Below are 19,415 nucleotides of genomic sequence, written 5' to 3'. Positions count from 1 at the left end.
GAATCTGCAAATCCACAAGAAGTTTCCCTAGGAAAGCTTTGCCATTGATTAAATTAAGGACGTTGTTTGTAAATATGCTACTAAATACAGACAGTTTAACTGAGTTCTCAATGGATAAGTGACCCCTTCCAGCATTCTTTGGGTCAAGAACATCATTAAACTAGAATGACCAAGAGAACTTCAAAGCAACATGAAGAATACACCATTAAAACCACAAATATTTTTAAATACCATGCTCAGCATTATAACATTTATCAGCCACAGTCCAACTCAGTCACTCATTTATCATGAGACTCAGAGGAAAAGGAGACTTAGTACCAATACCAGCATTAGAGATCTTGAGCTAGTTTGTCAGCTGGACACCAAACTTAAATCCAAATCCATAACATAGTAGTGATTTCAGAAAAGAGGCCTCTGACACATAAATCACTTCAATCTATCAAGAGGAAATCCATGGAGTAAAGCCCTCAGCAGTGACTTTATAAGTCTAAAAAAGTTAAAGAGCAATCAATCAACAATTTCAGAGGTCTGAAAGACACCCAAGAATCCAGACAGCTCATCTGGTAAGCAGAAGGAGCACTTATTCTTCATTTACAAATTTGCATCACTGCTTTGCATGAAATAAAAGCAATTTTCTGTCACTGTTGCATGGTTAACCAACAAGGCCATTCCACTGTACAACAGGAAAAACAAAGTGATGTTCTTGATGAATTGACAAATCTGTCTCTTCACAAAGCTGCTGTTAGAGATGGGCATTGCCACCTGGTCCAACCTGGGGATTAGGAGCAAACACAGCCCTTTGAAGACTGATGATCCTTACTCAGACCACTGCTTTGGGCTGAAGTCTGTCTGTGTCTACAGCAGGGCAACTCACAGTGCTAAAACCAGGACATATTTGCAGCACAGGCTGGGCCTGATTGCAGTTTGGCAATTGAGTATGGGTTTCTTGGGCTACATGTCTTATACTACCAGCAAAAAAATTGGGTTTGACCTCCAGTTTTTTGTTCATAAAACAGAAAGTTGCTTCAGCATGGTTCAGACATACGAGATAAAAGTTACACTTTTGCTTTCCCCATTGTTCAACAGAGAACAAAAAGCAGCAGCTTTTAAGGAAATGTGAATCTGGATTATAACTCAGAAATTCATCAGGTACCTGTTCATCAGAACCTCCAGAGGCAAATAAGTCTCCATCTCTTGAAAATGCTACACAGGTAGCTGGTCCCTGCAAACACATTTAAAAGACAGGTTTAAAAAAAAGAGAAAAGAAAATGAATTGTTATGTTCCATTCATTACAGCTTTACAGGGTATTTATCATCTGACATCAGCAATCTAAAGGCAAAATTTGAAAAGCTCTTACCTGTCAGGTAAATGGGCTATAATTAAGATGCTCAGCTTGCTGGCACTTACCATTTCCCACACTTTTGACCCCAGTTTAAGACACCCACTTTTCAATTCTCCACAGCAGAGACAGGAACAAGCCAATTTTTACATCACCAGACTTTTTTTTGTTCCCATCAAACATTCCCTCTTCACTTTAAAATTAGCAATTTCTAAAACTCCTGTTCATTTATTAGAAGTGTTGAAACTATGAGGTTTTTGTATAGTAGGCTGGCTTAAACTGCTTTTCTCTTTGTAGTCTGATAGGAGAGATGCCAGAGTTAAGGTATCCAGGATTACTTCTGCACAGGACTTGCATTTTGAAGAAGGCTCATGGTTAAAACACTCAGTTCTGAGAGACTTTAAATACTTCTGAGTGCTGTGAAGGTGTGGAAGCACACCTTCCACACCACACACCCATTTCAATGTGCTTTCCACCTTCCAGCAAGCACACAGGAGGATGCACTGGCAGGCTGAGGCAGGAGCTCTGAGCTGCAGTCAAACAGAGCTGAGGAATTGCTACATGTGTTTGAGCCCAGGCACAACAGACAAACTGTTCTGCTCAGAGTAAACAGCTGAGAACCCAGATCCTGGGGTTTTATGTCAGCTGCTGAACACATTCCTCTGCACAATGTTCAGCAGCAGGGGCAGAGGTCAGAATGAGAACTTCCAGAGGCTGCCTATGGAGCTGACTGGCTGGGGAGGGCTTGAGAAAACACCAAAAACAAGCAGAAAAGCCACAACAACCACCAGAAATGTCCACCAAATAATCATCCACCTCCTGACAGAAGCAGTTACCCCCTTTCAAGTAAGATCATGTATCTCAGAAGGCAAATAAGAAGCTTCTCCTTCCCATGCTGGAAGGAGACACAACTCTGAGTCCACATCTTTCCAATGGACACTGCATGAAAACCTCACACCCTTTCTTTGCCTTCTTTATAAAAGTGAATTCAACACAATAAATCCTGAAGACAGACAAATACCCAAAGACTGCATGTGAAATAAGCACCCAGCCGTCACTGCAACCTGTGTCCTACAGTCCTGTGGGCATCCAAACATGCTGGTACAAGGTTATGGCAGCAAAACCAGAGCCTTGCTGTGCTCAATCCCAGTGTGAACAGTTTTAGCCTCCTTAAAACACATCAAGGTGTTTCTAGGTTATTATTTAACACACAGTGATTTCCAAATGCTTTGAGGCTTCCCCTAGCAACACCTCACTAGAGAGGCCTTGCCAGGAGTGCTCCAGTAGCAGCAGCTCCAAGGCGCAGGCGCAGTCCCTGCTGTGACTCAGCTCACTCACCTGACACAGCAGGAACTGGGGTAGGTATTTCACACCAGAGACATCAACCAGCTGACACAAACTGTGCTCTGCCTTTATTCCCACCCACCTACCCCAGTGTTCAGCTCTCTAGTCATGTGTCAGGAATGGAGGCTCTAAAAAAAAAAGCAAAAGTGAAAGACAAGCAGTAAGAAAGGGCAGAAACAACCCCACAGCCAGAAACCTGCAGTGGTGAATATTGCTCCAAGATAACAGAGGCTGAGCATACAGAAGCTGCTCTTGGACTATAATAAACCAGTCAAATTTTTTTTCTGTCCTCCTAACTCTAAGACAAAGTGTTCAGGAACAAGCATAAGTGAGGAACACTGGAAAGGAGCAGTGTTTCCTAAAAATATTTTTTATCAGTCTAAATATTTCAGTGTATTTAGACAAAATCTAGTACAACACAAATCACTTCAAAACAAGCAATGAACTGACTCCAAAGTCATGGCATTATGAAGGGAAAAAAGTTCAACAGAACATATTCTTCCCAAAATAGAAAATTATATCAAAGACTGAATGTGCCTTTATAAATTGAAAGAAAGGGAACAAACAAGTCTACAGACGCAACATCCTCTACAGATTTGTTGACATAAGTTAAGTGAAAAAAATTCCTGCTCCATACACTCCCAGAACTCTTCCAAGATACAGCAGGTTTGCTATAGCAACACTTTGCCAAATGCCCTTGCAATTTCATATTGACACACCAAACAAAACTAAAAAGCTACACTTGGCAGTTATTAGACACAGCCTAAATTCCATTTGTCCCAGGAAAGCACAGCAGAAATCCAACAGATTTCTGATGAAGATCTGGATAACAGATATGAGATTGGAGAATAAAGAATTCAAACCTTTTCCCCCCTGTGTTAATTTACAGCTTGCATTAAAAGTATCAAAAAGTAGCAGTTGCATATTCTTCTACAAAAGTTGTAGAGGGAATTTTAAGCTTATTTCCCACATAACTAGAACTTGTGGGATGCAGCAACCTTCTTCTACTGGATCTGTAGAAGGATCTTATTATCTGTAGCAGGATCAAATGGCCCTCTATTAGTGTTTCCTGGAGGTTCAGAATTTCCAGTCTGAACCCCCATGGCCCAAGGTGCTCCACACAAACTGCTAGCACCAATCCCCAAACTCCAGCAGCTTCGTGCCTCAGACTAGACAGCAAGCTGCAGGAACAAAGGGTTGGGCAATGACATACACCAAGTCAGTGGTAAGGAACATTTCTGTTTAATCCTCAGCAGGTCAATGTCAGGACTGCCAAGATTTTGTGCATGTCCAGTAGAGTTTGAAATTATAACAGCAGCTTTAGTGATACTGGGAGAGCTGCAGGAATTTTGAAGAAAATACAGAAGAAAGCAACAAGTCACCCACTGAAATTGTTGAGCGAGAAGAACATGGCCACTGACATTTAACTCATCTCCTCTAATGAAAGAGTACCAGGCAAGTACCAGAGAGCCTTGAAAAGGACAAATAGCCCAAATACTGGATGGAGCAAAGCAACCATAAAGAAAAAGGAAGCCATAGAAAGGAATGATAACAGCATCAAGCCTCATTGTTTGCTGCAGCATTCCCAGTGAACACAGCTCAGGTAAGGTCAGATCTGCATGGCATGGCAGCTGGAACACCAGGTGACAGCCCATTTCCAGCTGCTTGCACAGGTGAGAAAGGTGAGGCCCAGCAAGTTACATAATTTATGGACAGAGATAGAGATCACACCTTCTGCCTATTTTCCCACTTCCTACAAAGGAGGTTGGTGAATGCAAGGCCTTTGTAGCCCTAGCACTGCCCAGGTTGATCAGCTTACATAAAACATTACGTTTGGCCTTCAAAATAGATGGTGAGACTATTCTGAATGACTTGAATGCATTAATCACCAAGATCTGAAGCCAGGACACAGATTACACCACCAAGTGACTGGCAGGATGCTAATAGCATCAGTAACAACTGACACAAGGGTGACATAAGACAACAGGAATAGCATCACTGAACACAAAGCTTTCAAGGGTAGAGCTAAAAATAGATGTCTCTGAAAGAAATACTTAAGAGAAAGGCCAAGAGGTTAGTCTGGAGAAATATGACTGGAGCCCAGAGTCACACCTGCACTCAGGCAGATAAATGAGTACCATCCATAAATAAAGAGTGGACAATCACAGAGAAATCCCTCTTGAACACCCTCTTCTTCTCCCAGAGCTGCTGGGCACAGAAGGCACAACACTTCAACAACAACAGGGCCAACACCAACAGGCAAGTCAAGAGAGGCCAGACTTTCAGGCTTCAGCTTAGGAACAGAGCTGACATTTCAGCTTCACAGAAAAAACAACAGCCAGGTTGGAGAGTGTCCAGGGATAAACCAGAGAAGAGCAGTTTAATGATGCACTGGCTGCACTATGAAAGGAGAGACAGTGTGGAAGGAAGCTAGAGAGACAAGTGGGGTCAAGGATGCTAGCAGATTTTTACTTTTTTTGTTTCAGACCTGCAAGAAACCAATGCATAGTAGAGAAAATCCAGGTAAGAAAGCAAGGAAAATGCTAAGAGTTGGAATAAGGCATATCTAGAGGATGCAAATAATTGAATTAAAGGAGAGCTTCCTCTTCCACTGCCACAAAAGGAGATGTAAAAGTGGGAGCCAGTACATGCAGCCAAACTCTCCAGGAACAGACTAACTAGTGCAAAGAGAAACAGGAGACATGAGAGGAGACAAGGCCTGAGAAGCAAATCCAGCAGCAACCACACTCTGGGATCCCAGCCCTGGCATCATCAGTTCTAGGCATAAAAGAACCAAGAACAAACGGAGCAGTCACTGCCACTGTTGACAGTGCTTCAGCTGCTTCAAGCATGGGAGAAGAGGGCAAGTCACATGGGAAAGGAAGAATGGAAGGGAATCAAGGAGAAAAGCACAGGGAACAGAGGTGGCAATGATAATGGGGATATTTTCAGGTGGAATACCTCTGACAAGAAGCCCCAAGGATTCCCAGTACACTGGGCTTTGAAAAAGTCCTGAGCAAGACTGATATGTTTGCATCCTCCTTCAGCAGGGAGTAAGAGCTACAACTAACACAGGGCAAATTTATACTGGCATCTTACAGCTGAATCTTCAGCAGCTTTAACTCCTGAAAGTTTCAGTCTATATAAATATAAGGCAAGGACAGAGAACTCTCATTTCCTTTCAAGACTCAGAAATGCTGGCCTAAGTCAATTGCTTGTTGTTTGCAACATACATTTCTTTCTTTTTTGTTTGACTTCTGTGTAGCCCAGAGATGTCCCCACACTCTTCAAAGATGACAGGCCAGCACAGATGTTTAATGCCACCTAGGCAGGGCTGACAGTAAAGGAGCACATTTGTTTCCTGTGCACCTGCTCAGGAGACCTCACTCATTAGTCAGTGATGTTGCCCAGGTAGGTAAAATGTAGCTACTTCACAGTTCAAGTCAAGGTTGCTTGAAAAATTGTAACTTTGCATTTTCTATCTTCCTATTTAGGAACATAACCATGAGATGTTTTCTAAATATTTACTGAGAACTTCCATTCTACTAAGAAAGTCAGTCTGGAAATGCTCTAATTAAACCACTCCAAAGGGCAGACAAGTACCATGTACATACCTGCTCTCCTCTAGCAACTCTCTGGGGTGGCTTAGAGGCCTCAAAACATTCTGTTCTTCAACAATGATTCGGTAATAGAGGTGGATTTACATACCAAGCCAATGTCTCATCTGTATGGAATTAGATAAGGGCACTTCACAGCTTGAAGCACTCCAGAACCAAAATATGCAGCACAATACAGAATGATATTTTGCAGCAAGATGTCAGCTCCAAACTGCAAACTTCTGTCTCTAATGATCCTTCTGCTACAAGGGGCCAGCTACATTTCAATTAAAGACAGCAATGTAAACTTGGCCAACCTCCCCATGTAAACTACAGCTAATCAGCTGCTAACAAATTTCTGGCACTCCAGCAGTTGCGTCAAAGAATGTCTAAAGGACCTCGGGTTTTTTTCCTTTAAGTGTCCACTTGCATGCAGCCTTCCCAGAACAATGTAACAGCAGCCAGCTGTCAAAGCAGGAACAAAGTGTCAACCAGAACAACCTCAAAAAGTCACAACTCAAGAACATCCTCAGAACAGGCTGTCCATTCAGTGACTAACCTGCAGCACTCCCTTAAAAAGGCAAATTAATTTAATGACCAAAAAGTCCGCACCATTTTGTTTTTAGCCTCTTGGGGATACTGGCACAAGTCACAGTAATAACAGAAGGACAAAAAAGTCTCTCATTATTAAGTGAAGTGGATTTATCTATGAGCAGAACTAGCTGGAGAAGCAGCCAGTGCAGGAATCCACCCCTGTTGACAGCACAGCCTGTAGCCACTGACAGTGGCTAACTGGGAACAAAGCACAGGTTGCCATAAGCTTTTGGTGGAAAAGCAGTGCTCAATCAGGGAGTAAAAGAACCACCCCACAGCAACACAGCACATTCCAGACAGGGAATGTCAGGCAGGACTGGTTGCACAGATATCTCAGTGCAATACCCTTAAAGGCAAGCAGAAAGCTCCACCAGCCACTTCAATACTCGCACTTGTTTCCAAACTGAAGAAGCTGTAAATGCCACAACAGCAGCTACTCTTCAGCTGTGCCAACAGCAAAGCTTTTCCAATGCCACTTAGATGCCCAGGAGAAAGAGGCAGACACTGTTTTATTGATCTGAAGCAGCAGGGAGGAAGAACAGGGAGCTTTAATTCTACTTTTGAATAGATGATCCACAAACTGTTCTTTTAAAGCCTCGAGTTAAGTACAACATTAGCCTAAAGGGACTTTCTATGGCTCATTCTGAAGATCTCCATCACCATAATCAGGTTTGGACTCTCATTCAATGCTAAACTCTTTTTTTTGTGTGTGCTAATGCAGTCAGTGAGGCACGGCTAGCAGCTCAAATGGGAGAAAAATGGAAAGCAGGTTCAGCCTGCTGCTGAACCATAACCAGGCACATCCTTTCCTGAGGGAAGGGGGGAAGTGTAAAGATTTCCCATGCTTCTAACACTCACCCTTTTCCAGAAAGCTTCTTCCCAAGAACTCACTTGGCAGATTAACACAACAGACAAATATGAAAACAAGATTAAAGCAACAGAAGCTTTGCAGCCCCTATCTGATAGGAGTATCCACTCAGTCCAGTCTTCCAAGAACAGTTTTATACAGCCAAGGCTAACATGTTAGGATAACCAGCATTTGTTATCTCCTCCCCATTCTTTTAACAGCTGAACCCTTTGGTCAATTTTAATCAAAGCTCTACTTCATAAAAGATTTAAGCATAAGGTTTTCCTATTTTTTCCATTAATATTACAAAAAAAAATATTATTAATATACAGCAAAAGAGAAGTTACAGAAGAAAGTTGATCTCTTTAGACATCAAACAAGGCAGTCACTAAACAAAGCCACAAGAAGACAGAATTATCAGATTTACAGCTTACACAGATACCATTATTGCCCACAACAATCCCCATCATCTCCAAAAAGCTTCAGGCTGTGGTTTTCCCCTGACAGTTTTTATGCTTTAAAACTCAGCCCCCACTTTAAAAGAGACACAAGTGGGTTAAGAATTTCTGTTCTCTTTGTCCCTTTGGAAAGGGATGCCTTAAGGCAGTTCTGCTTTTTCACACTCCACTCTGCGTGCACAATGAAATTAGTCTATTTATTTTCATTTAAGATTCAGAAAGAGAGTTCCAAGCATTCATAAAATTAACCTTACAAGCAACACATCCAGCAGCATAATACTAATAGGCAAATCAGTTCAACTTAACCAACCAGCACCATTTATCACCTTCAATTGTATGATTCAGTCCATTAACAAGATGTTCCCAAATCAAATCCCAAAATAGATATCCTCTATTTTACTGCTACTGTTCTTGAGTCTCCTGCCAGGTGAACAGCATTTATCTTCAGAACACCTGTGTCAGGGGGCCAAGTGTTATTTGCAGCTCTCTAGAGGGAGGAGACAGAGCTGCACTGGAGGCTGACAGGGTCAGTCAGAGTCAAGGGTGCTGCTCCGAGTTCCTTCTGCCTCAGACTTGAATCCTCAATATTGGAGCTCACTTTTAGTCTTGCTTTCTCATTCTCTCCATTCCTGCCTCACCTCCACCTCCTTCCCCTCAAAACAGTGATGATCTCAAAGATTATTAGCATTATAATAATGATTTTACACAAGGAAGATTTCAAACAATTTCTGGTCACGAAGAATGAAAGTCTCAAGCATGCATTTGCTCAGTTTATTGTGAGTCTGTGCATTACTGTAAAAAAGGCTTTGCCTCACCTGGTGACCATGCAGAGTATAGAGAAGTCTTCCTTCTAACAAGTCTAGAATCTTCAGAGTTGAATCACTGGAAGCAGTAACCAGATAGTTTCCAGAGGGATGAAAGGAAAGGCTGTTGACCACAGAGCTGTGCACTAAGGATGGAAAAAAAAAGTATAATAGTCACCAAGACCAGTTTACATAAGCCCAAGGCAAAAGAACAAAATAAAGCACCAGCACATTGCAATTTTCTGTTATAAAATTTAACAGGAAAATTATCATGGGGGAAACATTCCACAAAAACTCTTCAAAGCACTGGAGAACAATAACAGTAACTCAATTCTTGTAAAAATAGGCACTACTTTACTGAAAGGAAAAAGGAAGCTTTGCCAATTATTCTGAGAGATTTAATGTTACAAAAGCTTCCAGTATAGCCCAAAATGTACTGTATGTGCAAGTGAACTACAGGATTCTGTGAAAGTGCTGGACATTGATGTATTTTACTACTGTGGAGCTGCTGGCCTCACTCCTAAGTCATTCTAGATTAAAATCTGCATCTCAGGACACTGAGAAGACTGAAATTACAATGGAAGACACTCAGAGTTGACACTGCACAACTTCTTTTGGTTTACTATCTGACTCTAGCCAAGACTGGGGTTAAGAAAAACTAGGAAATAAGAGCAACTTGAAAATGGTCCAGTACAAGCATTATTTCCTCAGACATCCTATTTGTCTCGCCAAAAATTTAAAACAAATACAAACAGCCAAACTATCAAGAGTGTGAACTTGCAATAAAGCCATTTTCCCTGCATGAAGATGAAACCCAAGATTTATTCTGAAAAAAGCTAAAGAAAATGTTCTAGGAAAAAAGTCAAACTTCACTGAAGTTCAGTGCAACATTAAACATTTAATATATGACTTTTTTCCCTCCCCAAACTCTTGCAGAACAGGCTATTGAACATATTTATTTATGAGAACATGCAGTACCTCACATATGCCCAGCTTCCTGAGAGTATGTGACACTGCAGAATATTAATATGCCTGAGGAGGGATTTAACCATCCAATTATTCCTAATTATACTATGTGCCCTCCAAATGTTCTGGTATCTCAAATCTACTACTTCTGATACATCACACCCAACTAAATTTATATTCTGTTGAGAGTCTACTGTGCATTTTGAATCCACACTGCATATTAAGAAATCCCTTAAAATACCATTTTAAGTACATTAGAAGCAAATATTATTTTTTGCATATATGGATTTGAAGCAGATAGCTGAAATAACCTTCCTCAACTGTAAAACAGAATGTCTCCACTTTTGAAATTCTCAGGAACACTAAATACCTCAGCTAAGTTCTGAAAATAACTCCTCTTGACCCAGACTGTTACAAAACAGAAGAAAACCTTAACACAGGTAACTTCTAAACTGTTATTCTTCTTGGTGAATACTGTCTCTGTCACACAGCTAGATCTTCCTCTACCCCCAACCCTGTACCATGCTACCTACTGAAGGACAAAAAGGTCTGTGTGGAGTTTTTTCTTATGAAAGAGTGATAAATATCTTTCTCCCTTAAAAACCTTATTCTGAGTGATTTGTAGTATTCCGCACCCCCTTAGAGTCTATATTCAGATAAATGTAAATGTGTCTTGTCAACTAAGGAAAGTCCTGAAAGGAATCACATCAGAAATAGACAAGGTTAGTAATGTAATCCTCCAAGTTCCAGAAGGTAAATAAAGAATTTCTAGTTTCACAAAAAGTCCTTTCCATAATGGAAAAAAGTCACACAGACTGTAGCTGCATAAGCAGTCACAGCTTCTGTGCCCAAGGAGTTACTAGCTCTTGTAAACTCAGAGTAAAGTTCATCTCTACTGCCAAGGCAGCTCATACCTCCCACAAGACCATTCATAACACCTCTCCAAAAAAAGTGCCAACACATCCTGCCACCTCACTTGATTTCATGCTGTGAGCAAGAAACCCAGTGCAGCACCAGGTGGCATCTCCCAGTGACTCGTTGCTACAAGCCCATCCTTCTGCCAGCCAAGCCCTAGCAAACTAAGAGCCTCTTAGGGAACTTATACTGGGGGTGAACATCTAAAACCGAGTCCTCCCAGCCTGCTCAAAACTGTCCCAAGCCCCACAGCATTTCTTTTATGTAATGCAACCCTTAGTATCACCAGCAAGTAGATAAATTAGGATGAATTTGAAACAGCCACAGTCTCCACTGAACAGATAACCACCATCAGTCCCATCCAAACTGAATAGAAGTACCAATTATTCTTTTTAAATAGGAATAAAAAACAAGTTAGAGCTGTTTCCATAGACCTGCTACAGAGGTGTCCCCCACACAGCTTTGGACAGGGAAAAAATGTCAGGCAGTAAACACTAGCCATTTTTGTAGGGGTTGTACAAAAGACTCAGTGCCAAGCAGAGAACCAAATAAAGCATCTGTGTGTTCTCCTGTACAGTAAACGTGACCAGAGCATACTTTGCTTGGCTCAAAGAAAAACACACCATACAAAAGGTTTTGCAGCTTGCTCTCTACTTCCAACTTTCATTTACAAATGTCACAGTTGGAACAAGTGCTGGCAACAAGAGCAACACTGCTAAAAGACTAATCAGTGCTGGAAATGAGCCCAACTTCAGACGCAAGAGCCCGAGGCAGGGCCACTCATCTGTTAACTCCATGTTTAAAATGGAGTCCCTGGCAATCAGGCAGCATCAGCACATTCTGAAGGCACAGATGCCATCTAGTGGGACAGGAGTGGCAGCCTCACAGGGGAGACACAAAACTAAATCAGATTTAGTCAAAATGAGATATGTATAAACTCTCAGAAAGGCAGGATTTATAAACATCCCCAGAACATGTTACAAACACATCAGTTTGTGGCCACAGGTGCATGAAGTGACTGCAAAAAACCAACACTGCAATTTAAGGTTTCTTCAGCTATTATTACTATTTTTAGTTAAAGGTTTAATCCACAGTTAGGATTTACACAGTAGCTGTTAAAAATAACACTCACCCCAGGAAAATGCTCACTTCAATAGCAAGGGTGTCACACTAAAATGCCATTCAGAAAGGGTGGGATACCAGGGAAATATGTCATTGCAAGGCAAAAAATAAACCTGGCAGCCAAGCCTAAACCACATCAGATTTGGACAATTTAATAGCAGTAAGTGGAAAGCAGGAAGAGACAACTTTTGAGCCAAGTTATACTGTGGCTGGAAATATGCACTGCAGATTTTGCCACCATTGAAAAGCTGATAAAGCAGGTTAAAGGACAACCTGACACTGCCCAAGTATTTAAAAACGCTACTGATTTTAGCAACAAGACTTCAGGAAGGCATTTCCAAGTTTTGATATGGGCCACAAGCTAACAATGCTTATTACACAAATTGCATGCTCAATACTGACAAATCAAAACAGTCACCAAAAAGTTTGATTTCTATTAGATTTTGTTAACTATCAGAGAGCTGGGAGTGACTGTGATCCAGAACAATGACTGAAGCTGGGAGACTGTCACAGCAGGAATGCACAAAAGCTTATGTTGAGGGCAGAAAGGACACACCAAGCTCCAGCCCCATGTCTCTGATCTGCTTTATGAGTATGCCAGAAGCAGTTTCTCAGGGAAAGGTAGCAAAATAAAGTTTAATAAGCTATGAACACTGAGAACAGTGCTGGAGAATGTATTCATTTTAAAATATCAATGCAGCCTTAAAAGCTGTTGTTAGCAAAGAAAAGCCACATTTTGGCTTAAGAAACTAATGCACAGAATAGGTCAATCAATCTCACAGAAGCTGGCAGGGAAGGGAAAGCACCCTTTTCCTATCCAGATCTACCAAAGAGCAGCACTAATCAGTGGGACAAGAACATGTAATGGGAAGAGATACCATTTGGCATCATCAAAGCTAATTATGGAAGCATTGAAAAACAGAGTTTGGAAAAGGAACCATAAACATGGATCATAGTATAGAATTGCAATCGATTGATTTTGATTTTCCCTTTTTGTTAACTTTTCCTAATTTTCTTATAAAAGAACCTAACATTCTGAATTGCTGGAATACAATTCTGACTCCTCTTACAGGATTATTCAGAGGCAAAGGCCACATCCTTTTTATTGCACAGCACCCTCTCAGTAACAGTGAATAGGAGCCAAATGGCATCACAGGTAAGACAGGTAACGCAACATGGGACAGCCCCAGGATTAGCTCTGGAGCTAAACACAAAGCAAAGCATGATGTCTGGTGAAGAAAGGCTCCTGCTGGCAAGCCTAACCCAGTGCCTTTTTGGAAAAGCAGCAGCTGAGGGAGAAACAATCCTTGGATTTCAGAGCAACTGGCACCAATAGCTGGAAAGGTTCAGCTGCTGTAAGCTGCTGACTTGCCTTGGTAGTGCTGCAGCAGTCTGTTCATCCTGACGTCCCAGAGCTTCACGGTGCTGTCCGTGCTGCCCGCGGCAATGCAGTTACCGCTGGGATGGAAATCCACGTGGGTCACAAACCTGCAACAGCACCAAAGCCAGCTGCTGACTGCAACTCCTGCTGCACACCAAACATGCCTCTTCAACAAGGGGAGCTACACCGTGACTCACTGAACGTTAAGGAAACGAGGAAATAACCTGAATATTGATTTCGCTGAATTTCTCTTAAGACCTTGCTTCCAACCCCAGCCAGACTGCAGGCTCCTACCTAAGCACATCTTCAGTAGTTCACATTGCAGGTGTAGGAGCTGCAGACACAAACCTCCTGAAATCTGATGGATCCAACTGTCACAACAACATTTTCAAGTCTTCATTTAATGTTTGCATAATATATGTCTTCTACTATATTAACATTATTTCCAGAGTGATGTGTACAAGACTGAACAGAGAGTTTTCTTCTGGTAATTAAATTTAAAATGGAACTTAGTGAATTTGTGCCTGAAATCATATGTTGCCCCTTGGAAAGTAGCAAGGCTGAGGCCAAATTTCTTCCTGGACCTGAATCCAATCAATTTTTAGTTTGAAAACATAATTACAATAAAAGCTTCAGACTCTTCAAGAAAAGATAACTCCTCACCAAACAAACTGGATAAAATTAATTATCTTTTGACTATTCTTGTAGCAAGTACGGAAAAAAAATGAGCTATTTCAATAGGTTGTTTGGACAAGACACATACTTCAAAGCATTGAAAAAAATAAATGTCTGAATTTGTCTTATTTTCATTGTATATTACCTAGAAAGAACAAAATATTGCACTAGAAATTCAGTGCAGCAATGAATTAGGGAGACTGCAGTCTCAGTTCTCTGAGGACTTGTTTTATGTTTCTGGGTAAATTATCTTTTGCTACATTCCAAATTTAACAGCTATTTTTCTGAATGTAAAGTGGGGGTTTTGAATAACCTCATTATTTAAAAACTTGAAGATGAATCAAAGCATTCCAAGTGCCATTCTGTCAGTACACTTTTGCACTTTGAATTTGTGTCACCTCAGAGCAAAATAGAGAGATAATGAATTTAAGTATCTCCAAAAATAAATACACACAAGGAAACTGAGGCTTGATGTGCTGGACAGTTACTGAAATATAACCCTCACAGTTCTAACCTTGAGCAAAGGGGCAGGGCAATTCTGGACTGGGCCCTCACACTGGCTACTTTTGTAAAAGGTGCCAATGGGTTTTTTAAGCAGTTTTATAATTGCCGGGACAGGGACCCCTGAACCTCACAAACCAGGTGTAAATTCCCCACTTCAGACATCACCACCAGGTACTTACCCTCCATGCTCACAGAAGGAGTGGATGCATTCTCTGCTGGTTTTGTCCCACAGCTTGACAGTTTTATCATCACTGGATGACACTATCAATCGTCCATCAGGAGAGAATCTAAGGTAAGAGTTACAGCAATTAACAAAAGCCATCAAATGCAAGGAGTACAGGGTCGACTGAATTTGGCCAGGTGTTTTGACATGTTGGTAAACACACCTAGCTTTTTGAAAAGTCACAGAGGCATCGGTGAGACTGAAAACCCAATCACTAAGTTGAGGGAAAAGAAAGCAAGCCCTAAGTACTCAAACTATCCCTAACTCCATAAGCACATAAAATAACCCTCAGGAAAGTCTTGAGTCTGACTTAAGATCTTGTGTCTTACTTGTTTCAATTTAAGTGTACCTCAAGTTGTTTCTCTGCCCTGATTCAAAACAATTCCTGCCTTTCCCACAAGAGTTCAGAGCAACACAGCCACTCACAAGAAAACAGCTGCAGCAGAGCCTTCGCCCATTCCAGTGCCTTAGGAGAATATATTAAGTTCCCATCTCAAAATATCATATACATGACAGATCCAGATCTCTCTTCACAGGAATACACATTACAGAATCAGGACTTGAGTCCCTAACTCCAGATCATCAGACATACTGGAAAAACATCCTTTCTGCTCTTCTGTGGGCATCTAGAGTGCTACCAGCCACTGCCACCACCATGTTCCAGAACTGTAATGAACTCTTCACCTACAGAGGAACCACGGCTTTAGCCTAGATACACGTATGCATAAATAACTCCTTGAAACCAAATCTGAAACAGTTATCAGGAAATAATGTTCTTATCATGGCAGCACTTAAAACATTTTAGAGGTAGCACTGGTGATCATTTTAACAAGGGGCATGGCAAGTCTAAAGAAACTAAGCTGAAATAACAGCAGAAGCCTCTCATTTTTTTTTTCTATTAGCAACTTCAAGACACAGAATTTTCCTCACCAGGTAAAAACAAAACAGAACAAATCACAAAGCAGGAAAGCCTCTGCTTGACAGAGATTTCTGGAGAAACACAACAGGGGTGCAGACTATTACTCAAAGGATGTCTCTGCAGGTCAGCAATGTATTTCAGTCACTGGACACACGTGAATCACCCTGAACAGAAATTTGTTGCACCAGACCATGACACTGAGCCTCTGCTTTGAGGGATAAATCTCCTGGCTGCACTCACCTGGCACAGCGAACCCAGTTGATGTGCTGACTCAGTGAGAACAGAAACTTCTGCCTGTGAACCGTCCACACTTTGATGGTTTTGTCATCAGAAGCTGTAACTAAGGACTGGCCATCGCTGGAGAAATGAACACTTCTCACGGTTCCCGTGTGAGCCTTGAACACAGTCGATTCTCCCTTGCTACACAAAAGGGAAGAGCTCTTTAAAACTGTACAAAGGGCAGCAAATGCATTTGTTTTCTGTACCTGAAAGCACAGAGCTGCTGCATGCTGAGCAGTGCTAGTAACCATCATTTCTATGGGAACTGCATGTTACCACAGTAGGATAAAAACATTGATGGACCCCAAAGTTGCTCATGCTTCATGAGTAGTACAGAACACACAGCTAAAACCAGTTGTTCCAGTTCCATACTGGAGGCCAATCCAACAGGAAACAACCCATGTTTCCTATAAAGGGGAAAAAATGCCACAGCTAATTTGTGCAACCATTTAAACACTTACAAAAAGATCAATGTAAAAGAAGACACTTTGGTTCTGTACTCTTGCCAGGTACTTTGCTGCAAGGCAGGCAAAGAGTGAGGTGTTTTCACAGCTCATTCAAACAAGAGCCAAGCAGGCAACGACCTCCCAACTGCTCCTGTAATGGCCCATGCCCAGCTGGCCATTCCAGTGCCACATCACACTCGAATTCAGCACACCTGATACTGTACAGCTGTGAGCAATCTGCCATTAACTCAGCCAGTCAAAACAATTCAAATGTGTTCGTTTTTCTTTACACATCATTTCCAAATGAACGCAAGATGCATCTTTCTGGCTAATAAACACAAGACATATTTAGAGATCCAACAGGTTCAAGGAACTCTCAGTCCAAAATCTGTCTCCAGCATGTACTGTACCACCAGGAGCTCCATATCCACAGACTGAAGACAAAGACACAGTGGTTCTTCTTTCCCTCAAACAGATCCCTGTCCCATAGCCAGAGAACTGCTACAAAGCACTAAGGAGAAATTCCAAGCCATAGGTAAACACAAAGAGAGGGAACAGGTACTCACACACTAGGGATCCACAAACGAACTGTTTTGTCTCTAGAGCCTGAAGCCACGAGGTGACCAGAGGGTGAGAACTGGACACACAACACTGCATCCTTGTGGCCCAAGAAGCGATAGGCTCTCATCTGAGGCTTCATGCTCCAGATCATCAGGCACGAATCCATTGAGCCACTTGCTGAAATAAAAAAGGAAAAACAAAACCACACGAAACCAAACTTGCATTAGCTCTCCTCCAATTATACTAAAACTACATTTCACCCTCAGCTCTCCATCGTAGAGCTGAGGGTGAAATGTAGTTTTAGTAGCTTTTTCTTGAAGCTTTTTCAAAGCTTCAAGAGCTTCACCAGTCTATTGCAAGCTGTGGATTTCATTATTGTCATGCATATAATTTCATCAGTAATTCAAACAAAGCAAGGCCAGCCATGCATTACTTTGGACTGACAATTTAATTCCAAGAATTCAGACATGCAACAGCCACAGGTTGCAAGTCGTCCACACACTCAGGAAATGAAGGTTCTCTCTTCACTTTCTTATGGGCAAAGGCATCAGCTGCAGCAGGTTAAATGTCACTTCAGATTAAGCAGAGAAGACCACTGAGTTGGTGTCTTAAAAGCACGCTGGCTACACCTCCCTCCAACACCTCTCCCTTGTGGCAAAACATTGACCAAAGTCAGCTCAGCAGTTCTTCACAACATTCTGAAAACACAGGCTTGGAAGGTGAGTGGAGCAGCGCTCAACTTGCTGTTAGCAGGAAGCAGCAGCAGGACCTTTTGCTGTTGCAGAGCTCAGTTACTTCCACTGTTCCCCCCATCTAACTAAAGCAGAACAGCTCTTTCTTTATCCTCTGGCCACCAAAACACAGACAATTTACCCAATTGTTTCTTAGCACGACTGAAGTCCACACTAGTGACAGCATCTCTGTGGCCTTTGAAGTGCCTCTCCAGGGATGGATCTTCCTAGAAGACAAGAATGTTCAGACACTACAGATTTAAGAACCATCTTTGTACAATAAAATAATTTTATTTCTAGAAGAAGTGAACCAAGCCACACATTCACCCCACAAAAAAACAGGCAGAGGCAAGAACCATTGTGCAGGCAACTGCACAACACAAAACACAAATCTCACATATACCATAAATTTTAAATGAAGCAAATTATCCAAGCTGTTATTAGCTTGAATCTTGAGTGACTGCACAAATCCCTCATGCACTTTTACAACACGCTGCTGGCACAGAGACTCTAAAGCTGACTGTAGAACAGATAAGCCATGTCCATGATCACCTGAGCAGGCAGCCAAGCTCAGCTTTGCTTTGACAGCTGCCCATCTCAGCTCAGGTGTAGCCAAGAGGCCATTATTTGCACAGAAGAGGCAAACTCACAAGATTTAACACACCTGTTGAAACAGGCAGGACAAATGAGAATTGCAGCAAAACAGACTGACACCTAACCCCTCCCACAGCACCTTGCTGCAAAGGCCAACAAAAGCCTGAGGCCAGGCAAAAAAAACAAAGACCTGAGAGAACTATTACAAGAGGTTTTAACACTTGAAAATCGTTCAGGACAGGCTGGTCAGCCTTCAGTCCTTGCTCTCACACACACTGCCACTGCCTCCCTGGCAATCCCACACTCGGGATTTGACCAGAGCCCAGTCCCAGAGCAGGGCAGCGCTCCCCGCTCAGCCCGGCCCCCCGGAGACCCAGAACCCCTCCAAGAGCCCGGAGGCGCCGCTCTCCGCACACACAGACCAACCCCGGCTGCAAAGCACCCCACACCCAGGGCTACACCTCAGCATTAAGCTCCCCGAACCCCTCTGTCCCCAGCCCCACCTGCATGAACGCCCCCGAGCCCAGCACTGCCTCTCACCGCCACCGCGGCCTCAGGGCCCCCCACAGCACCAGACACTGCACCAGCCCCAGCACCAGCCCTGCCTTCCCCTTTCACTCTTCCGGGCAGTGTCACATCCCTGCCGGCTGGGACACAGCGGCCCAAGGGCTGCCACCGCCTCCCTCCCGCTCGGCGGGATGCCCCGGTCCCGCCTCAGCGGCCCCACACGGGCTGTGCTGGTCCGTTCCGTTCCCGCCCGGCCGGCGCTCACCTCGCACAGGGCGGCCATGACGCCCCGCGGCCGCCGTTCGGTTCCCGCGCCGCGCGCGCCCCGTAGCAACGGCCCCGCCCAGCGGGGGGCGGGCGGGGGCGGGCCCGGCTGAGGGCGCCGTGGCGGGCCCGCGGCGGGAGCCCGGCAGCGCCTCAGGGTGGGGTGTGGGAGCGGGCTGCTCTGAGCACGGCCAGCCCCGTCAGGGGGCTCAGGACGTTGGGGGGCGTTGGGAAAGCCCCCTCCGGCGCTGTTACAGCCGTTATCCTGGCAGGCTTGGTGCCGCTCTCGTTCAGTGCCCACCACCCCTCTCGTTTTTGTCTCTGCTGCCCTGGGGCCGAATGGCTC

The 19,415-nt window shown here is 43.1% G+C and overlaps 1 protein-coding gene across 2 annotated transcripts in view; it reads right to left on the bottom strand.

Moving 5' to 3' along the window:
• Window positions 1-19,118, bottom strand: part of POC1A (POC1 centriolar protein A) — a 44,047-nt gene extending 24,929 nt beyond the window's left edge. For both annotated transcript variants that reach the window (XM_054281032.1, XM_054281033.1), the window contains exons 1-8: window positions 19,071-19,118; window positions 17,847-17,931; window positions 16,979-17,150; window positions 15,928-16,107; window positions 14,725-14,832; window positions 13,358-13,473; window positions 8,995-9,128; window positions 1,154-1,222 (exon numbers count right to left, since the gene is read on the bottom strand). In XM_054281032.1, coding sequence (XP_054137007.1) covers window positions 1,154-1,222; window positions 8,995-9,128; window positions 13,358-13,473; window positions 14,725-14,832; window positions 15,928-16,107; window positions 16,979-17,150; window positions 17,847-17,931; window positions 19,071-19,088 — 882 coding nt within the window. In that variant the 5' untranslated portion in view covers window positions 19,089-19,118. The remainder of the gene's footprint in view (window positions 1-1,153; window positions 1,223-8,994; window positions 9,129-13,357; window positions 13,474-14,724; window positions 14,833-15,927; window positions 16,108-16,978; window positions 17,151-17,846; window positions 17,932-19,070) is intronic.
• Between the last annotated feature and the right edge of the window lie 297 nt (window positions 19,119-19,415).

Source organism: Melozone crissalis, unplaced genomic scaffold, assembly GCF_028551555.1.
Source record: "Melozone crissalis strain CALT ecotype California unplaced genomic scaffold, PUWL_Pcris_2 ptg000029l_1, whole genome shotgun sequence".
Taxonomy (NCBI): domain Eukaryota; kingdom Metazoa; phylum Chordata; class Aves; order Passeriformes; family Passerellidae; genus Melozone; species Melozone crissalis.
Note: the sequence above shows the minus strand (reverse complement) of the source record. Positions and strands in the feature narration are given on the sequence as shown.